The following is a 22,624-nucleotide window of genomic DNA, read 5'->3' as shown; positions in this document are numbered from 1 at the left end:
GTTATACATGGACATTATATATATATATACAATACGTATATATACGTTTAATTATTTTAGGAGAATAAAATAAACTATACCAAAAATTTTTAATTTTTTCCTCTTTTATTTTTAGCATTTAATTTACATAGAGAATAATTGATTTTTATCAATTTGGTAAAATAAAGTGTGTGTATATATATTGTGTGGTAACAAATAGCAAAATGTTTATATATATTATATTTTTCTTTTTTCTCATATTACGTGCTTTATCGACTAAACTTTTTTTACGCGAAGTTTGGCCCAATGTCATAAAACTCGGATTTACTTTGAGAATCGAGAAAAGTCAGAGGAATTTACTGAGAGATATACTTTATAATATATGGTATTATGACAGCTCCCCGTAAAGTTAATCTTGCGTAAAAAAGTTTTTCAACGATTATAATATCTTTTGTGATAATTTTTCCAAACTTTTCATAATTCTCTCTTTCTCTTGAACAATTATGTAATTTTTACATTATAAGTTGTTAATTTTAAATATATCGTATAACATTGTTAGATTGTATCTATCAATTCAAAGTTTTATATGTATATATATATACGAAAATAAAATAAGAGATTGTTAAATTCTAGTCTTTGGTTTATAATTATGTTAAAAAAAAAAAAAAAAAAAAAAAAAAAAAAATTAAAACGGATAACGAGCTAATATTTAGTTATCATTAAATCGTACATCAGAAAGCTAAGATCTATTTTAAATGCAATGTAAAGTAAAAGTTTTAAAGTCAATGTTTGTTAAAAATCCTGATTTGAACAGATTGTTAAATAAGCATCCGAAAGATTATGACAAAATTTATATAGCAACATTGTAACATAATTAAAAAGTGTAAAAATAAAACTTTTAATAATCTTCTGCTTCATATTTTTATGGATCTGTTTTTGAAATAAATTTGGAGTGGGGAGAGGGGGAATTTAGTTTAGATTAATATTCAAATATTTTTATTTTAACTAACTTGACAATAGCATTATTTTATAATTTTTAGATAAGAATATAAATTTTTTTTTTTTATTTTGTTAATAAAATTCTAGATACTTAAAAAAAAAAGTTTATCGGGAAACAGTTTTGTATATTTATTCTCACATTTTATTTAAAAAACTAACATTGAAATGAAATTTGTATTAATTTACTATAATAATGCCACAAATTGAAGCTTAAAAAAAGAATATGTATTAGTGAAATGTTAAAAATATTGATATATTTCGTCGAGAAAAAAATTGGCGAATACATACGTAGATTGCACTTGTTACATGAAAGAAATTAAGTTACTATATATCTCGTGTTCATTTCTCGCGTGTTACGTTTCTTTCGCGTTTTGTTTTTTGCGCAATTAAAGCACAGATCGATTGAGCGCGAGTTCATCCAGGGAAATCGCAGGAAAAATAATTTTTTCGACGTTTTTTTTTTTCATGGAAAGGATATCTCTCCGGAACTATGCAATTTCATATAAATCTCAGATAAGGCTATATTTTTGCGAATTTTTTTATGGCTTTAAATCTCATACAACTAAATAGTAATGAATATAATCTCGTAGCTTCATGTAAATATAATATCAGATAATCTTGTATATATAATACTAATCATTTAATTCGCATGTATAAAACATCCATTTATTTATGAATAAAATAAATGGATATTTGATATATGTGAGCCAAAGATAGAATTACAATAAGAGAATTAAATTATATCCCAATATTATATTAAAATCAATACACATAGACATATAAATACATTTTTTGTCTTGATCTTTTTTTTTCCAATATGCTCATATTTTTGAGAAAAATATTATCGTAAAACATCTTTATCAAGAAGTGCAGTTACAATATTTTTCATTGATAACGGTATGCATGCGTGAATCTGATCGCATATATATATATATATATATATATATATATATATATATATATATATATACAGTATATATTTTTCATTTTGAATACTTGCGTGAAGAAAAACTTTTATATATATGTGCTTATTATTAAAAATATAATAAAATGACATATCTCGTACACGTGGAATAATGAATTCTGCTTCGAACACAGAAGCAGTTTATTATATTGAATTAGTTACATATCAAAATGATACTTGATAATTCACTTGATTTTTCAAGTGAGTTATATAATTTGAAATGCAATAGACATGCGCGTGCGGCAAGTAAATTGTAAGAAAATAATGAATAATCCTGATTGTAACACTATATATGAATTAATTAATTGGCTATACTTTATTAAAATGTTTGGTTAATACGTTAAATGTTTTGCATATCGCATTTTCGTAAAAGGTACTAGTCAATCTTGTTATTCCTTGTGTGCGATATCTAAACGTATTTTTAATTTCATAAATATTTATGTTTATATACGTTAGAGTGAGAGAGAGAAGGGGGGGGGGTAGAAGAGAGGAAAAGTGAAAGAGAGATAATATATACTGTTATTAACAGTAATATATATAATATGTTATATGTAATATATTTTTATTTTTAGGAACATCTAATATATTAAAATCATCGAATATAATAAAGGTCCAATAAAAATAATTCTAAAAATTTAAATGCGCAAATTAATTCTCTATTGTAACATTATGTCATCGATTTTAAGAAACTGACTTTAAAAGTCGCTAAATGTCATTTTCATGTACATCAAATCGTATATCAGCGAAATAATTATATATCCAATGTGAAAGGAACATGAAAAAATAAATGTATAAATATATACATCTGTTCTATAAAATTTCTATATTTTTTTATAAAAATACGTCTTATTGTTAGCTGTGCGTTCCTCTTTTCACTCTATCACATTTATAAAACGTTTAAGAATGACAAAGAATAGTTTAAGAGATATCAAAGAAAATGATAACCTATTAAGTATGTATACAACATATGTATATATATATATATATATATATATATATATATATATATATATATATATACATACACACACACACAATACGTGTGATTATCACTGTGGCGCGCATTCCTGTATATAATGTATTGCTTAAGGAAAATATATATTAAATACCATATACCATTGTACATATACAATATGTATGTACTGTGTACATCTTTGAACAATAGATCATTACCCTTTGTTTAAGTGACAAAACAAGGAGAGTCTCATTACGTAGCTATGCATTTCATTGATTATCACATGCGTTTATGTCAAATGTAGGTCAGGTATATTTTCTGTGTAAACATATTATTTCGTATTATTTGAATTAACCAGGAAGTTGTTACGTTGTAAATAATATTTGTTTTTACATAATAGATCTTTATAAATACGCGTTGAATTAAGTCAATGTACGTGAAATACTGTGTATTTTCATCTACTGTATTTTACTCCATTACTGTATTAATCCATTGTAAAATCATAGAAAATTAGATTTACAATTTCAAATTTATTTATATGCGCTTTTAATGTACTAATCTAAATGAATATGATAAGCGTTTAAATGAATATGTATTATACTTATATTATGTAGCATTTTTATGTATATATATTTATGTATTGTATATTATATTCTTGATGATATAATTACTTATTTATACGTTATGTAAATAAATTAATGTTGTTTTTTGAAAAAAATATTCGAGAAAATCATTTTATTCTATTACTTTAGACATTTAGAAAATTTATTTATATCACCCTCCGTTTCGAAAAGAGATGAACTATTGGTGTACATATCGTAGCCAGATCACATAATCCGTCGTTTTAAAATGTTTAGGCATTTTATAAAGTGCGACCACATTCTCAAATTATGATTGGAAATGAACTATTTTACAATCTGGCTAAGAATTTTAGTTTTTTTTTTTTTATAAAAGACTAACAAGCGACTCGCTATATTGTTAAACGCAACGATTTATACATCGTTTTAGATTCTGGCTGGTTTATTGATTTGAGAATGTAATCGCATTTTATAAAATGCCTAGATGTTTTATAAAACGACGGATTATATATAATCTGGCAGCATATATATGTATATATCACTTTCTAGTTTTTGTAAAAGATGAGAGAATGTATCTTTCGCGCGATGTATGAATATCAGATGTTTTCTTAGAGCAGTAAAAAATGTATATTTTGTTACCTTAATTAACCCTTTATGCTCTGGACATATTTTCTGCAAAAATACGTACATGGAAAGAATATATATGTATATACAAGGTGTCCCGAAATTAAATGTCAAACTTTCGGGAGAATTTCTTAGTTTATCGATCCCTCCTAAAATTTTGACATTTAATTTTGGAACACTCTTTATATGCCGTGTATATATATATATATATATATATGTATTGTATTGTATGTGATCAAGCATATTAATCTTATTAAAAGTTCATTTATTTCTCTATTTTACTTGATTTGCATGATCAATTCTCGATTGATCAAAATCCATATTACGAGATCGGATACGTCATCAACGTCATCAGTCATCATTAATATAAAGTCCTTCGACATTTTGCAATAATCGAGTTTTACAGTTAAAGTATAGAAAATAATAAAAAAAGGTTGTCAAGTTTCTCATTTATCGTGAAAAAGACCACTTTAAAATCAGAAAACTTTTAATTAAATAGAATAAATTAATAATTTTATTTTCAGTTTACAACGCAAGAGCATCTTTGTACTATGAAGAATTATGCCACTTTTAAACGCGAGAATTTATGTCTTTATTTGTCTATTATACACATATATGGTATATAGAAGAAATAATTATCCAATATATATATATGTATATAAGATCTTATTTTTTTTTTAGATATCTCAAAGAAAATATAAACTCTTTATATTCCATCTATTTTTGTCGTAATATTTCATAAAGCATGTTGTTTATTTTTGTACACAAAATTAAAACATAATTACATGTGTAGAAACACAATACATTTTCCTACGATAATAATTTTTATACAAATACCTCTTTCTTTCTTTCTTTCTTTTATACATTTTCTGCTTTATCTTTACCACTATTAATATAAAAAATGTATAAAACAGTTAAAATTATACTTGGAAACGACAAAGTTAAACTGCTAACAATAAGCTAAATTTGAGCTTTAAAATTAGCCCAATATTTTGTAAAATATTTATAAGAAACAAAATTTTACAAAATTTCTGTCAAAAAGCATTATCTCCATTACTAAAAAAAAAACCTATTTGAAATAATCTAAAGAGCTATAATCTTTTACTAAAAAATAAAATTTTGAACATCTCGTATAATATCCAAGCAAGTAATTTCTATAATTGAGTGAATTACTATAATAGAATCGAATTACTATAATTGAGTAAAGAAATCTTGTTCTTTCAAAGAATTCAAAAAGATCCTTTTCTTTGACCACTTATAAATCTTCGTAAGATATTTTGAAATGATGAAATTATTTGAACGCGTCAAACTAGCATCGCGATATAGATTGATGTCGCTCGGCATAAAGCTTCTTTGAGAGCGTGAAAATACGACGATTGAAATATTAATCGCTAATGCAGCATATAAATTCAAAGAGGGCTTTTCATCTAAAGATCTACCGGGATAATAGAAAAATGTTTATCCCCCTAGATTGCTCGACACCTACCTTAGTTTTCCCAGAACCGGTCGGACCCACCAGCATTAATCCATTGCGCACCAACGTGGTTTCATATAGTTGAATCACCTTTCTCACGAAGTCTGTAATCAGGATTGCGCCTTTAATAAATTCTACGAAGCATGATCGAATTGTGGAAGCTCCGAATGCCGGTATCGATCCGCGTATCGCCACCATTTTAGCGCGTGCTTCCAAATTAGATGCTTTAGTTTAGTCTTTAGTGCAAAGACACCTTTCATTTGTCATACTGACATTTCTTTTCGTGATTTCGAGAAGTACATACATATTAATACGAATATGCTCTATCTTTCTTTCTTTCTCTCTCTTAATGAGATGTATGAAATTTATAATCGCCATACAAAAATTTATTCTTATTTTTAGAAAAAAATTGCTTTTTATGTGCTTTTTCTATGCATGCAATAAAAATATAAATATTCAATAAAATTTAGTATTTATAAATACTATATAATCAATACAGTGTTTATAAAGTAATTGGATGTGTCAATATAATATTTTGCAATAAAAATCATTTATTATTAAGTAAATGCATAATTCATATAAAATTTAAAAGCAGACATAATTCTCAAACAATGTTATAGAAACAAGTTTGAAATTTTATTTAATATTTGCAATGCAAACAGCAATTGAAGTATTTATTAATCAAAATTAATATGCTATTAATTTACATATATATAAATCATTTTATTTATATTACTTTGATATTTTAAACAACCAATTGACATTAATTTGAAATTCACTGTTTATATAATTTAAAATCTATTTTTGAATGACATAAATTAATAACAGAAAAGAAGGAAATAAAGAATTTGTCGCAATAAAGTGAAATTAAAATATTAATCCTGCAATATAATAGTCATATGCATAACTATAATTGATTATTCGGCTTAAATTATTCTGCAATCTAGATTTTTGCTATAATCATGATTTTGGCTTATGATTTTCTCCTAAGTTTCTGCATACTAATGCTTGCATAATGAGCCACGTCATTTATTTTATTAAGGCATACTTTCCGTATAAATACTCAACATTCTTAATCTTTATAATTAACGATTTAATAAAAATATGCATAAAAGGCTGTATCTTACCCATTTTATCGCTACTTAAATATGTTGTAGGGGAGGTTTTTCTGAGTAATTCCCCGCAAGAAAACAGTAGGGAAAAGCATTCGTTTAGAATGTTAAAAAAATGAGAAAAATAATCTTTCACAAGAGAGACAGAGAGAGCGTTAAGAGGCTTTTATAGTCTAATAAATCGTGTATTAGAAGCAGAATCTTTTTTTAGATGCGAGCTAAATGAAGTATTTAGTATTACTCATTGAATAAAATACTTCCGGCATTAGAAGCTAAATTAATTTAACTATATACATATATATATATATTTGTTTTCTAATTAAACAAAAAATTAATAAGATACATTTGTGGATTTCAACAGTTTGTTGTACATGTTATTCATAAGGTCACGAATGCTGGTCACAAAACAGCTGCGGTAATTTGTAAGTACGCAAGTTTATTACTTATTTTGTTCATTAGCAATGCTTCATCTACGCTTTTAAAAAAACATCACAAAGCTGTATTTCATACATTAATTCGTAAAAAGTAAGCATCTATGTTCGGGAAAAATTTAACAGAAAAAATGTTGACATAATCAATCTTTCTTTGTCAATAATAAATTTTAAATCGGATATAAATCAATTTTGTAAAAAAATTTGAACTTTTTTTATAAGTATAAAGTATTTACATTTTTCACACACAGAGAATAAATTTGAAATTTGTATATGTATATACAACTCTTTGATATATCTTGTAATATATATTTGCATTTTTTTCTCTCCATTTTATATATAAAATATTTCAAACAGTTGTAAAATAATTTTATTCTGATGCATATCAGAAGATAGAACAATGTATTTTAGTACACAGACTCGAACGAGGAAACTCAAGTTATAAATGAAAGACTGAACTTACCATTAACGTCTTCTAAACCCATTTGTCCAATAGATTTACGAATGCCTGCTTCTAGGATCCCATAATCTACTGGTTTCTCGACGAACCCGGGAAAAAGATCCGACACAATATCTGGAAGAAAGAAGACTAATGATTTTCTTTGTGAATGTTCATAGAAAAAGCACAAGTTATGGAGAATAAATTCATTTATTTAATAAATTACACATAAAAAGCGAAATTAATAAAGTCTAATAAGAAAAGAAACAAAGGGAAACATATATAATTGCTACAAAATAAATAAATATACATATAAATGTGAGATAATTTATAAGCAAAAAATTTAAAATAAAACTATGTTTTTTACTTTAACTTTTTGCGATAATAAAATTTTTAAGACAATAAAATTAAGCGTAAAAACATTTTATTGTTTGTGCGATTTTCATACGCAAACATACACACACGCATTAAAGTATTCTTAAAAAAATAATATACCATATTTTTCTAAATATATACAATATATATAGGATATCTCTCGTAAATTTTTTAAAATAAAGTATTATAAAATATATCGTGTGTGTAAATTTAATGGAAAATTCACTATAGAAATTATGTAATTTATAAGTAAATGAATTCTTGAACTTGATAATTGTATTTAAAAACGGTTACAAAATTTTGTTAAAAATTTTAAGATTTAAACTAATTTACCGTTGAACAACATCAAGTCATTCTTCAAAAACTTAGAAACGTTTACATCTCTCAAGGCCCGGACGCAGATTTGGTCTTCTTCAAGATCTTTTTGCTCTCGTTTCAAATTGCCAGCAGTTACGATAACAGTCTTCACTGCGCGCATACCGAAGTCATAATGATCCTATCAAATTACGTTTTAAATACAATTAAATAGAATTATGCAAAAGCAATTAATTTCGAAGCATAATTAATTGACATAATTATATTTCAAAAGTGTGAAATGAGAAAGATATTTATCATAACATGAGATAAATTTACATATTGTATTATTTCAATATTTAATTGGATAAATTGTCGACTATATATATGTATATACGTATATAATAATCTATTATTTTAATATAATTATTTTAACAAACATTTTGGATGTGTTTTACTTTACGTATTCAAAATTTCTTAAGATATATAGTAATATTAATCTGTATATATTATTTGAATCTATTTTTTTATAAGTTTTGTTTAAAAAAAAAAAGAGAGAGAGAGAAAAAAGAGAAGACGGAAAAATAAAAATACTTGTGTGCTTAGTTGCTCCGAGCTCAGCATGAAAGTATTCGTAATTTTTCGGGCAAGGTTTTTCGCATTCACAAAGCCATACGAGAACAAAGATATTTCAGCAATGAGAGTATAACTTGGCACCATCATAGCCACTGGGCGGAAAAGTGCCTTCAAATTGTCAGGTAACTCTGTTCGACCTGCATAGCCAGGATTCATAGTGATGAATATAGCACAGGAGGGTTTTAAGGTGAGCTCGATTCCTTCAAAAATAAATCTGCGAATTTACGAATTTTATATTTAAAATCAGTGTTAAAGATATATATATATATATATATTATAACATTAGAACAAATGGTACAGTTATACTTTTCATACACTGAAAAAATATACTAAACTAGAAAATTTCTTTAAAAAAAATTATTTATTTAAATACAATACTTGCGAAAAAATTAATTATTTTAATCAAGCAACAAATATATTTAAATTAGTAAAATATAAAATCAAAGCGAGGTATGGTTTTATTCAAATTAATGATTTTACGTTCTTTAAAAAAGAAATTGTTGTTAAAATCAATTCGTGGTATAATGATTTTCATTGTTTTAATTCACTCTACATTAAGCTTTTATTTACGGGCCCTGCTTACTTACACCCTCGCTCGCATGTGTTGTGCCTTTTGCATAGTCGTAATTTGTTGCGCTACAACGGACAGAACCTCGATATCGATTCGATTAAATTCGTCGAAACAAGCCCAAGCACCGGCGCTGCGAATATCACAAAGTCACGTATTTAATTGTTAATTAAAATCTTGATTAATTAGATAAACTCTTATTAACGTAACTTGAAAGTGTAGCAAACTTATATAAAATATTTGTAGCACCTACCTGGCAAGGCCTTTGAAGAACTTGCCCATAGATCGAAAGTTGAGCTGATCGGAGCAGTTAAAAACTACGCATTGTATCGCGAATGCTTTCGCGAGGTCCTTAGTAGTCTCCGTTTTACCAGTGCCCGCTGGACCAGAAGGTGCACCGCCGAATTTCAGATGCAACGCCCCGGTAAGTGTGAGATAACAGCGATCGGTCAACGGTGTAATTACCAGTCTACCGTTGTTACCTAAATATTCGTATCTACAAAATATAGAGACAAAATATAATAGTAATTGTTTCATTAATTCAATAATTTATTCTGTTGGAAAAAGACGTCACATTCCTATCGTAACCAAAGTTATCGAAAGGCTACATTAGCCGAAGCCAACGAGCAACCATGTGAGGATGACAATGATTAATATATCTTTGTAACAGGTAATCGCAGCAAAGGGCGACAAAACTATGAAAGGGTTACAGGTAGGTAGCTACATTAATTATATTCCCGTAACATTTAAGTAAATGTGTATTCTCAACGACAATAAAATATTTTCAATTTGCGAATATATTCATAATTTGTATATATTTTAATTGATTTTATTTTAATAAATTAAAATATTTAAAAAAAAAAACGAGTAAACTTTCGATTGGTAAATTAAAAGAAAAAAATTAATATTTAATTTTATTTATTTCCAATTTAGATTGAAAATGAATTATGTAAGTGGTCGTTGTGTGAATGTAGTTATTGACTAACTTTAAAATAACAAATAAGAGTAAAACGGAATAATAAGAATTTAAATTAAACGCCTTCGCAGTGCTCGAGAAAGGTTCTTCTCGTTTTCTTATGTGTTAAGTTGTTTGTGATTCTTAAGTCACAAAAGAAAATGACTTAAGAAACTGGCGTAAGAGAATGCTTCGTATATTCTGTATATGCCTAATATAGAACATCAACGGAATTATGAAGACTTCTTCTCTCTTCGAGAGAAGAAAATTGCATCTTTAGCGGAAGATTTTCTAAGAGATTATTACAAAGATCCTGCCCAGCGATGTTCTACTCATATCCAATACAAGCTCCAAAATAACCTTACATTTAAATTTAGGAGTAGATAGAATTAAATTAGTTGTCATGTTAGTTTCGTAAGATCAAAGAATATATGGTATATAAAAGCGAATTTCTCTCCTTTGTTTCATATACAAAAATGAGATATTTTAAAGTGAGCGCGTAAGTTTTAAAATATTTGAAAATTTCAGCTACATTTTAACAAAATTTTAGCTTACATGTAACAAAAAAATTCCTACAGTCAATTTGTCAAGATAATTAATAAACTTAATACAGTTTTTAATCTTCTAATTTTCTTTAGTTCCAAAATTTTTTTATATCGAATGTAATTATTAATATATTATCAGAAATTTTACTTTTACTTTTTTTTTTTTTGTTAATTTTCTCCCCAGTAAAAGTTAATCAAATATATAGCGAAAACTCACTCATATGAAAATTCAGCATTTACTATACGAATCTTCAAATCCTTGTTATCAATCCAGTAATATCTTAATTGAGAGATCCATTCAAAATTGTTGATATTGGGTATCTTCTCTTGAATTAATTTATGCAAAACGTCTTTGGCGTGAATCTCAATTATAATTACCGCCTCCAGCATTAATCTTTGAGTATCGGTTTGTGGGCCGCGTATTAATTTTTGTAACACCTCCAGCTATAAAATATGTATACGTATTATTTCCAAGTTTGTTTGTAAATTACATTCTACAATATTTAATCAAACTTCTTTTTGGTATTTAAGATAAATAAGGATATAAATATATACACATATTTATATTTAAGCGAAAGACTTTTTAATGCACATTTTATATTGTACAATATGTAAAATATCAAAGAAGCGCGCTAATTTCTCTGAATAATTATTGAATTAATATATAAACGAATGTATAAGTGTGCAAGAAAAATGTTGCGTGAGAGAGTTGATTAATGAACTATTTTACCTTAGAAGAAATGCAAGCTCGGAGAAGAAGAGAAACTTCGTGTATAATTTTTTTTCAATATTATACTAAATTACTTCTTTTCAAAAAAACATTTTTTAATTTTTGGCAGCTTGTTTCAAAAATACAAAGGTTTTCATTATATTAAAAAATAATTTTTCATCTTCAAGTAAAATTTTTTTTATATTAAAATTTTTAATAATTTATTTTAAAAATTATAATTTTTATTACGTTCAAATAATAATTTATCTAATATAACAAAACATTTTTGGAAACAAATTTAAGAAAACCTATTTAAGAAAAAAAAAATGTATTTATTTGTTTTAAATAAATTTTATTTTTTATGTATTACGTACGTGCAACAACATCAGATTATAATAATCAGACAGAGTGTTGTTCTCGATACCGTCCTCTACATGGGCGGTCCAATATGTCTGACTCCCGCAAAGAACTACTTGGCCTGGCCACATGTATAACCATTGCTTTCGCGATGTCGTTTCCACAATTTCGAGGGCCTCGCCGATGAGCTCTCGCAGAGTATTGCGCATTGCGTCCTCGACCTGTCCTAACCAATTCTCGACATTTCCCTCGGGATAGATCAATGGTCGTAACGTGACCTCCTCGTACTCGGCGGAATACATTTTCGTTATCCTGAGATCGTGTTCGAATCTTAATTGCCTCATATTTTCGAAACATTTCTTCAGATGCGGCTGAACCGCCTGGACGTGCTTGGACTGGATAATTATCTCCAACAGCTCGTCATCGCTCAGGAAGTAGAAGCGCGGGAAGATTATTCGTTTAGTCTCCAGGTAATCTGACAAACCCTTCTGAACTGCTTCCAGGATCAATAAGTATTCCTTCAGGCTCTCCAGTAAAATTTTATCCGCGCACGTTATAATTATCTGAAAAGTTTGTCATTAGTGTGAAATATGATGAGGTTTTTATATTTATATTCAGAATTTATATATGTATATATATATATATATATATATATATATATTTATAAAGAATATATATTATCTTTTCTTACATATAGTAAAGAATATTAAAATATTAAAATATTAGAAAACTTTAAAAGAACGATTGTATGCGCATTGAAAATGAGATAACAAAAATGATGATAAAAATGTGCTGCAAATATATTTTTGAAGTATATTACTCTTTAAAATGTAAACAAAGTTGTTACAGAATGCAGGTAACACGCAACAAATAAAATCAATATGATAGCATTTAGTTGTTTGCATAAAAGTTAATTACGGTTTTTTACCTCTTATTTCAAAATTAATAATAACAAAATATACATAAAACAATGAATAAATTTAATACGATGCAATGCTTAACTGCATACTTACAATTAAAAATAACATATTAAAAATTGATTTAATATTTCTTACTTTTAATATAAAATAAATACAATTTGATATCGTCAATGTATTGTTTTTATAAAACATTATTTCTATCGTTCCGATAGCTCGAGAATTCGACGGATTGGGAAATGTATGCAAAGTATGACAAGAAATTTATTTTACGTACGTATGGGCAGTCATATGCACTTTTCATGATTCGCTTCCAGTTACGCTGCATTCTATTGAATTTTCTCGTTTCTACGGATAACTGTCGATTAATATCCTCCGACGAAAATATCGGCTCTAAATACATCCATTGCCTGTGTATATATTCTATTAAATCAATAGTATATATCTATTGAATAGCGACGAACGGAAGTTGAAATGTAATTGTTACTTTTGTACTTCCGTCCATTGCGCGATCACATCTTGAATTAATCTCAATTTAACTTCCCACTCATCGATTCGACTCTCAAAGGCAGCTTTAAAAGGACTGAGACTTAGATGCTGAGTGTTAAGTATATCGTCGTCCAAAATGGTAGTAATTTCATCGGAAATCTTCATTATATATGTACCTGATATGCACAAGAATTAATTAAATTAGTTATATTAATTTTAATGTTTCAAGTACTTTTTAAAAATAGATAATATATAATATAGCACAAGATATATCTTTTTCCTTCTTAGTTTAATTAATTATAATCTATCTTTATAAATCATTAAGTAAAACAAGATAATAAACGAATAAAATTCTTAATTTGTTAAAATATATATCTCTTTTTATCGTCTATTTTGCGAAACGCATGAGAGATTAAACGTAAAATTTGATATTTTACTGTTTGTTGAATTCCAAATATTATAATATATTTTTATATTTGTTAAAATATATATATATATATATATATATTTTTTTTTTCTATAATTTTTGTCATATAATAAAACGCATTAAAAATAGAATAAATGTAAAATTTAGTATCTCACACAATTTGTTGAAATCCAATATTGAAATATATACGAGAAAGTTGTTTCTTTTACGCACCAGTATTTTTATACGGAAGAACGTCCATCGTAATTGTTTCCCATTTGGTCATCATTTTATTCAAGGCACCCTCTATCAAATATTCCTTCGCTGCGGCGTCTGCGACGGTTTTCACAGTATCCTCGAATTTCATCACGCCGAGGAAGACTAAGGTCTTAAAAGTTAAAGTTGGCGTGAGTTCCATTTGTATGCCGATTTCCTTAGTAAGTTCCTCAAAATGTCGCGTCTTCATTCCTGGATCTCGCAGAGCCTGTATCATGCCGATGTAAGGCTTGAATGCTTCAATTTGACTTCTTATAGTGAACGCTATAGCGGCTATCTCTACAATTTGCGAAAGAGTGTATCAATTCTTTTTTACATCACTTGTCGGCAACAATAAAATTTCAAAATTAATGAATTTTAAACGAAATATCGACCTACTTGGATTCTCTTGGAATACTTTCGCGCAACGCGACATAGCTTTATGCATGTCGGTGACCATGCTTTCAATTTGATTAACATCAATGTTTATCAGAGGATTCTCCATCCATACCTCTTGCCACTTTAACCAATCTGGGTTTTGGATGTAAGAATTGCAAATATTCGGTTTAAATTTGTTGTAAATTATGTTGAAATATTGAAGATGATGCATGACATGTTAATGACATGAAAAAAATTACTTAAATACATTAACGATATTAAACGATATTATTATCATTCAAAATTGACTCTGTAAAATAAAATAAAAATGATAAACAAAATAGAGCGGAATTAAAAAATAACAATAATAAAAAATACAATAGAAATTAAATAAAAAAAATAAAAAAATAATTATAAATACCTATACAAAGTTTAATGAAAAAATTAGCAAACTTGATGCCATATAAATGTGAAAAAAATCTACAGTATTCAATTTTGAAAAAACTCGGAGAGATCTTATTATTTTATGTAATAGAAAGATTTTTCAAAATTTTATAATTTCGATGTAATACGCATTTCTCTCATCTAATTACCGGATGCAGTAATCCATAAAATCTGATACGGTTCGAATTCCTTCATCAATTGGTCTAATTGCTCAAACCGCACCGCGTTCATGCCGAACAATTTTTGTCGCTCGTTCAACAATAAACACGATTCTTGGCAATCCTTTACCATTTTCCAGATTCTCTTCACTTCTATGGCCATTTCGAGTATTCTGTTGATATCCGTTTGCAGCGCTACATTAGTAACGTTTCCCACGAGTGTGTTGATTCTCTCCGTAAGCAAGATTTCGTCCTGTATCTGAGTCTTATAGAATTTTTCATACTCATTCGCAAAACGTTCCTTAGCCTCTTCTATCTGTGCATAATATATAAAAAAAATGAATATGTAACGAAAACATGTTTTTTTTTAAATATCCATATATATATATATATATATATATATTGTATATAATGTTAAACATATTTATATAATTAAATAAGTAGCACATTTTAATTATAATATTTATATAGCTATATAAAATTTTTTAAGTCAATACTATTTATTATAATTAATAATTATTTATATATTTTTAAAATTCTGTTATATAGAATTTCAAAAAAAATTCCTCTTTTATTATATTATTATTAATTTTAAGTAATATTCTCTCTCTCTCTCTCTCTCTCTTTGTTATATTAATAAAATTTAATACTATAATTTTTAGCAATTACTTAAAAATAACATTTTATATTTAAAAAAAAATATATGTATATTACGATAAGACGCAATTGTAATGATTCTTACATGTAACTGTATTTGCCGAGGAAAGCCGATGGCTTGCCATTTAGCTTCGAAGTCTTGATCTGACAGATTCCACCAGAAGTGGTCGAGGACATCGTATTCGTGCTTCAGCTTCTGTATGATTTTATCCAAAGCTTTCACCGTTAACGGTATAGTCTCCATCCATTCCTGCTCCTCGAATAAGTGCTCGATATTGCGCGATGTTGCCTTTAGCCTGATTCTAATTTGCATATAATCGGATAGAACGTCGTCGATCCGCGCTCTTAAACTCTCGGTGAACATTACGAGCAACTGCGTGCAACAGTTTTGTCGTTTTTGCATCAAGAATTGTTTGAGAGGTTGGATATTCACGCGGAAGGGTCCTATAACGATGTCCTTTGGCAGCGTCGATTCGAGAATCGATTTCATCTTAAAGTGAAAGGATATTTCATCCTTGACTTCCGCGACGGTGTGATCCGCATTCTTGAAATCCCTGCAAGAGACAATGGCTAGAAAAAATAATTGGTATTTATAGATTTTTATAATCGATCCCGTTTTGTTGAGAACCAAGAGAAAAGAAAAGTTACAAATAGAAAAGAATGTCGGAAAGGGCGATTAAACGATCTGATATCGCTCAAAACGATTTGTGTACTCACTCCACGTATTCTTCAATGTTTAATTTATAAATTCCTAAATACTGTTGGTACTCGTTTGAGTATGCCTTTAGGGGTATTACAGACTTTCGATAAACGGTTCTCAAACGATCGCGAACTTCGCAAACTTCCTTCTCCAGTAAGCCGACTGAGCTGAGATACAAATCTTTAGGAAACTTTAGGAAGGGTAGCAAAAAAGGATGAACCTGTTTAATTTGATGACATTGACTCAAGGAATTATTTAGCAAATCTACGATAACTTCCTAAAAATTAATAAATTAATATGTCAAATATTTATTTCTTACCTACAATTTACAATTACATCTACAAGAAAATTAGTCATATTAGTCTTTCAAATTATTACCATACGAAATACATTTTTAAATGCGTATGTGCACATGCTTTTTTAAAAATACATTTTAATTGTAAAATAATTTGTGAACTAATAATCTAATTTATATATTAACGCGCTAAGAAAATCATTAAATGTTCATACCTCAAATGATTCAAGATCCGTTAAGTAATATGCAGTTTTATCATTCATTGCGATATCAATATTGAAAATGGGGTTCACTGGAGATTTAAATTGCGTGTTTACGAGATCGTCTCCCCATGTAAAATTTTCGTCTATATTTAATGTACAAAGCGCTGGAATTTCTAGCATTTCTAAATACAGAGCAATTGATTTCTCCACTAAATTCCGAAGCGCATTCTATGATAATAAATAGATTAAATTATAATCAGATTAATTATAAAACTCTGCATTTTTATTAGTTACGTTGTGTAATTAATTTGTAAATTGATAATTTATATACATTATAATCAATATATGTTCATTTTCATTTTATTTAAACAAATAGATATTTTATAAATTTTACGCTCTTATTCGCGCAATCTAAACGTTTCAGATGTGAGTTTGAATCGACTTTTTTATTTTCCTTTTTATAATAAAAATTTTTTGTTGCTTTTTTTAACACAATCATTAAATTCTATTTTAATTTCCTCATCTTCTATTTACTTAATCCAGAATTCAATTATAACCATATATTAGATTAAAATTATATATATATATATATATATAAAATTATCATATATTTTATTGTATAATATATTGTACAACCTGAAACATTTATATTATGAAATACAATTAATTCTTTCTTAAAGACCTCAGTATTTTTTTTTACGCAATACCTGCATTCGATATACAATAAGATCCATGAATCGTTTCAATTTCATTACATCGTATACATCGTGCCTTCGTTGCTCCAGATCAAACCATCCTTTCCCGATATCTCTTAAACACAATCTAACGGACTGTGTAATTTTTTCCACCCACGTTTCTTTCAGATACTTTATCACCGAGACGGTTTCTTGATGCTGTTGCGATTTGTATTCCGATAGATGTATTGATTTTCCGTAAATCGGGATGAATAGATTCATATTCGACACATGAATACACTCGACAACTACGCATTGCATGGCTTCGTGCACTTCCGGCGTAACGTATAATACTATCCAATGTAAAAAATTTTTCGTTCTCTATGATAATATTTTTTTAATTACAACTCATGATTAAAATGAGCAGACCGAACGCAAATATCGTAGAAAGATAAATACCGTAAAATCTTTCATTTCAGTGCAAATCTTTCTCGTCTTCGGTGTGTCCAATTCGCGGATATCATTGATTTCTCTCCACGTAATGAAATTAAATATTTCCGGCTGTTTCTCTATTAGAGGCCTCCACATGAGGTCGCACATAACGCGGCGATACTCCAAAACAACTTCGTCTATTAACTAAACGTTACGGTAAAAATTTAATAACTAAGAGAAAATAAGTAGTATATATACGGTTATGCACCTACGCTGGAAAGATGTTCGAATTCGCATTTCATGGAACCTTGTAGCGTGGCTGATAGAATTATAACTTCCTGTTGCTTCTCATCGAGTGTTGGCATACCATCTACCAGCATGCAGTCCAAATAAAAGTGATATCTAGGTACAATTATATCAATTAAATATCGTACGAAAGTATCATAATTTTAAAAGTATTTTGCAAGTACTCGATTAGATCTATAAAAATATATAAAAAGTGTTTATCTCCGGAATTTCTTATCATCTTTCGCCACAACCAACGGTAGATTTTTTAAATCTTTCAATATATACATACATTAAATATATAAAATATATATGAAAAAATTTATATTTGCTACATTTTCATTAAAATTTTTTTATAAAGTTATCTATAGAGTTATCTATTATATAGATATATATTCTCAGAATTTGTATAAGATAATTGTTTTATATAATTATTAATGAATAGAAAGTAGAAAGAGTAGAAAACATATAGGATTTTTCTGCATTACTTTCTCAAAATAGAATTTAATGATAGAAAAAAAGTTTTTATTTTGAAAAGTATTGATTATTTTATGTTTATTCTAAATGAAACCATATATAATTTTTTCCACGTAAGCCTATTTTTTTAATTACAATATATTGCGCATAAATATATAACAATAAGAGAATTTATCAAAGTTATACTTTCAGAAATATTTTCCATACATTTCATTCTAACATATAAAATATTAAAAAAAATTTATATATATATGTATCTTGTATATAAATCTTGTATGTAAAGTTAAATATTTTTTAAACCTTTTAGACTCTATCAATACCATATATAACTAAAATCAAGAAATTTTTTTTTCTAAGATAATGCTAATGTTTTAATTCTATTAATATTAAAAATTGAAAAATATATAAGAATATTAATATTAAACAGTATAAATATTTAATTATTAATTTATTATTTAATTATAAATATTTAATAAAACTAATTTTTGTAATTTTTTAAAAATTGCTCTTTTAGCGCGAACAAGAGTTTTCATACTGGAATCCTTAAATAAATTTGCAAATTAACCTAATTCTAGTTTCAGTAATTTGTCTTTGTTTAACGGCATTAGCTATCCTTTGCGCAAATTTCCCGGGATCCTCTCCATAAAATCGAACGTATATTCTGGGTAAGAGGAATTTCCGCTTGAGAGCATCCAAAGTGAGAACAGACCAGAGTTTCCGCTTGTTATCATAATCCGTAATGGCGGCAGGAAACCAACCAAACAAGTTACTGAGCGTTTTGTCATCACGATCAAATATTCTTTCTTTGTGTAGAATTTTCTCGACAAATACTGTAGCTGGTAATGGATAACGAATACCATCGATGATGCCAAGATTTATCCATTCATCTGCCGTTCTATCGAATCGCAGAATATTACAAATTATGTATTATATTTATAATTGGAAAAGTAATATTATATTAGTAATTGACATTTTTTGAAAAAGTATTAAAGATAAATTAATATAAATTAATTTTTAAAAACATATCACTTGCATGTATTGATAAGAGAAATGTGTGAAGACATCTCATTCTTTAAAAGATGACAAAAACAAATTGATGAAACATAAATTTTTATATAAATTATAAGTAAAAATCTTGATTTTTAAAAATCTAATCCTACATTTAAATATTATTGCATATATGGAAATAAATTTAATAGCTTTAATAGTTTGCAAATGCTTTCAGAAGCTTGTTTGATATTAAAGCTTTAGTTGAGTATGATACTTGGCTCATAACTTATTTTAATAGCCTGTATTTGCTATGATTTACCCAAATATTGCCTACTAGCACGAAACTACGCTTCTGGAATTTATTACCATCAAAATTTACCAGAAATACGAAATTGAGTTGCAAGTTTCTGCAACTTAATTCTGTTCTGCTACATCTATTGTTATATCGCTTTATATCTTCTATGCGTAATAATACTAGATAAGATAATATTTTTTAAGTAATTGCAATATAGCAAGCAGTTTTAAATAAATTAAAACAAATAATAATTAAGTTAATTAAATAACAATGCGTATTTTTGGATAATCCACAGTTTTAATAATACAGTATATTTAGAAATACTTTTCCTTTATCATATTTACTCTTTTCTGATTATGTTGGATTTATTTTAATTTTTGCAATGTTTATTATATCAAATACATGCAAATATGATGACAATAGATTAAAAAATGATAAAATACATTTTACAGTAAAAATTCCTTAACATTGATCTCAATTTATCTTTTTTTATTTATATTTTTATTTATTTAGCTCTTTTGATTAGCATTATTTAATTAACTCTCTTCAAAATTTTAAATCATTTTTATATCATTTTACTTTCTTTTTTAAATGACATTACGTGTCCTAATGGTGCCTTGTATGTGTTATATATATTAGAATTTTGATATTTTTAATTTATACATGGGAATGTACGCAATTTTTCTTATTTAATAAATTTTATAGACAAATGTTTAAAGTAACATTAGTACTCGAGAAAGCAAACTTAGTTATTATTATAATATAGTGTCATTCTCACCTGCAATCATAATCCTCGTCGTCAAAGAGTTCCAATGGTAAGTAATTTGCCTTAGAGTACAAATCGTATTTTTCATCGTACGAAAGCAACGCACGGATTTTCTCAGGCGGTAACATGTCATGTGATTTGACACCTTCCGCTTCTAAAGCGTCTTCTATTTTCAGATTCTTGTACACTCTTCGTCTTCTTTCCATTTCAACGTTGCGCGGCAACACTTTTCGTCCAACGGTATATTCCATTTGCACTTTTGGTAGAAATGTCTCCGCTGGAAAAGCCTTCGTATTAAGAGATAAAAATTCATCAAAAATTATTAAGTACCGGATATATTTTTTGTTAAAAATTGTGTTAATCATAAGAATTTATATACGTTTGTTACATAATAAAAATCAAAAAATATCATAAAAAATTTTAGGCGAATATTACGAATAAAAATAAAAAAAAATATATATATATCGATCGAAGCGTACAATAGCAGATTTAAATCTATGGCGCAACTTATTAAATTATTCTTTATTTTTATAATTATAATAAATTTTCTTTTTCACGTTATTTTAAAATTTTTTTATTCTTACAAAATGATTAATTTAAAATTACCATATTTCTATGACATATTACATATAAAATCGATAAAAATACATGTTAAATCGATAAAACAAATTAAATGAAACATTAATCAAATCAATCAGTGTAAGCAAATTACTTTTGCATAATTATGTATTTGCGTACGATAGACTTATCTTCAGGGAAAGTTATCCATCGTTCTGCTGCACCGAGATAAGTATGTGTCTCCTTTATTTTAATATCTTTCACAATCGGACTATGATGTTCCGTGCGAATTTGCCACATAAGTTTGGTTTTTCTCGAAGCAGTTGGTAGAAAACCAAATGTTTTGGTCCCTGCAATTTATAAAATTATGTGATCAGCATAATATAATCAGACTTACTGCCATCTCCATTTAATTGCAAATGTACCATAATAACTATGGAAAACTTACCCGTAATAATGTCTGAATAATAACCTCTTCTACGAGGTCGCATACTATTATCTTCGCTATTCTTAATATCCATTTTTAATGCTTACTATTGAATAATTGATCTTTGTTTACACATCTATATATATATAATTGGGCTTTAAATTATTTAACTACCACTGATATGCACATTTTACACATTTTCATATCATTTTCAGAATATTTCTCGATGAAGTTTGTTGTATACTTCGCGTGTTATTGTCTCCTGTTTTGCTAGTCAAAGGAAAATTGAGTTATAACCGAAATTAATTTCATCTTAGGCGACGTCACTAACGAATCTAATAAAACAAGGCACAAATTATGCGATAATGGTTCAAAATTAATTTATCAAAATTACTTTAAAATACCAGGAATAGAATTAAATATATGAGATGACAAAATAAAATATATAACTAATACAGAAATACATGAAATTTATTATTTTTAATAATAAATATATAAAATATATCTATTTAATAAAAAATAATAAATAATAATAATAATAATAATAATAATAATAATAATAAATAACAAATAATAAAAAATAATAATAAATAATAATAATATAATATTAATCATAATAAGAATAATTAAAAAATGTATTTATTTAATATATAATTTATTTAATTTAAATAAATACATAAAATATATTTATTATATAATAAAATGCGTTAAATGTCATATCTTATGACAATAACGAAATGGCTCGCTTTCGCTCGGTGTTCGTTTTTTGTATGCTGTATGCACGTGTATCATCTCATTATTATTATTCTTGGAAACGCAATATC

At 27.0% G+C, this 22,624-nt stretch overlaps 1 protein-coding gene across 1 annotated transcript in view; it reads right to left on the bottom strand.

Annotated features, from left to right (window-relative positions):
• LOC138938530 (dynein axonemal heavy chain 1) overlaps positions 1-21,894 on the bottom strand; it is an 83,790-nt gene extending 61,896 nt beyond the window's left edge. The window contains exons 1-23 of the mRNA XM_070305573.1: positions 21,822-21,894; positions 21,554-21,723; positions 20,828-21,102; positions 19,330-19,659; positions 18,275-18,404; positions 18,030-18,206; positions 17,604-17,951; positions 16,909-17,124; positions 16,416-16,675; positions 15,784-16,252; positions 15,033-15,357; positions 14,461-14,592; positions 14,041-14,361; positions 13,399-13,576; positions 13,189-13,321; positions 12,012-12,557; positions 11,146-11,372; positions 9,682-9,924; positions 9,448-9,561; positions 8,819-9,074; positions 8,264-8,426; positions 7,580-7,690; positions 5,586-5,677 (exon numbers count right to left, since the gene is read on the bottom strand). Coding sequence (XP_070161674.1) covers positions 5,586-5,677; positions 7,580-7,690; positions 8,264-8,426; positions 8,819-9,074; positions 9,448-9,561; positions 9,682-9,924; positions 11,146-11,372; positions 12,012-12,557; positions 13,189-13,321; positions 13,399-13,576; positions 14,041-14,361; positions 14,461-14,592; positions 15,033-15,357; positions 15,784-16,252; positions 16,416-16,675; positions 16,909-17,124; positions 17,604-17,951; positions 18,030-18,206; positions 18,275-18,404; positions 19,330-19,659; positions 20,828-21,102; positions 21,554-21,723; positions 21,822-21,894 — 5,289 coding nt within the window. The remainder of the gene's footprint in view (positions 1-5,585; positions 5,678-7,579; positions 7,691-8,263; positions 8,427-8,818; positions 9,075-9,447; positions 9,562-9,681; positions 9,925-11,145; positions 11,373-12,011; positions 12,558-13,188; positions 13,322-13,398; positions 13,577-14,040; positions 14,362-14,460; positions 14,593-15,032; positions 15,358-15,783; positions 16,253-16,415; positions 16,676-16,908; positions 17,125-17,603; positions 17,952-18,029; positions 18,207-18,274; positions 18,405-19,329; positions 19,660-20,827; positions 21,103-21,553; positions 21,724-21,821) is intronic.
• Between the last annotated feature and the right edge of the window lie 730 nt (positions 21,895-22,624).

Source organism: Polyergus mexicanus, unplaced genomic scaffold, assembly GCF_030449975.1.
Source record: "Polyergus mexicanus isolate NDT 795.1 unplaced genomic scaffold, iyPolMexi1.0 SCAF_13, whole genome shotgun sequence".
Taxonomy (NCBI): domain Eukaryota; kingdom Metazoa; phylum Arthropoda; class Insecta; order Hymenoptera; family Formicidae; genus Polyergus; species Polyergus mexicanus.
This window is presented reverse-complemented; position numbering and strand designations above follow the sequence as displayed.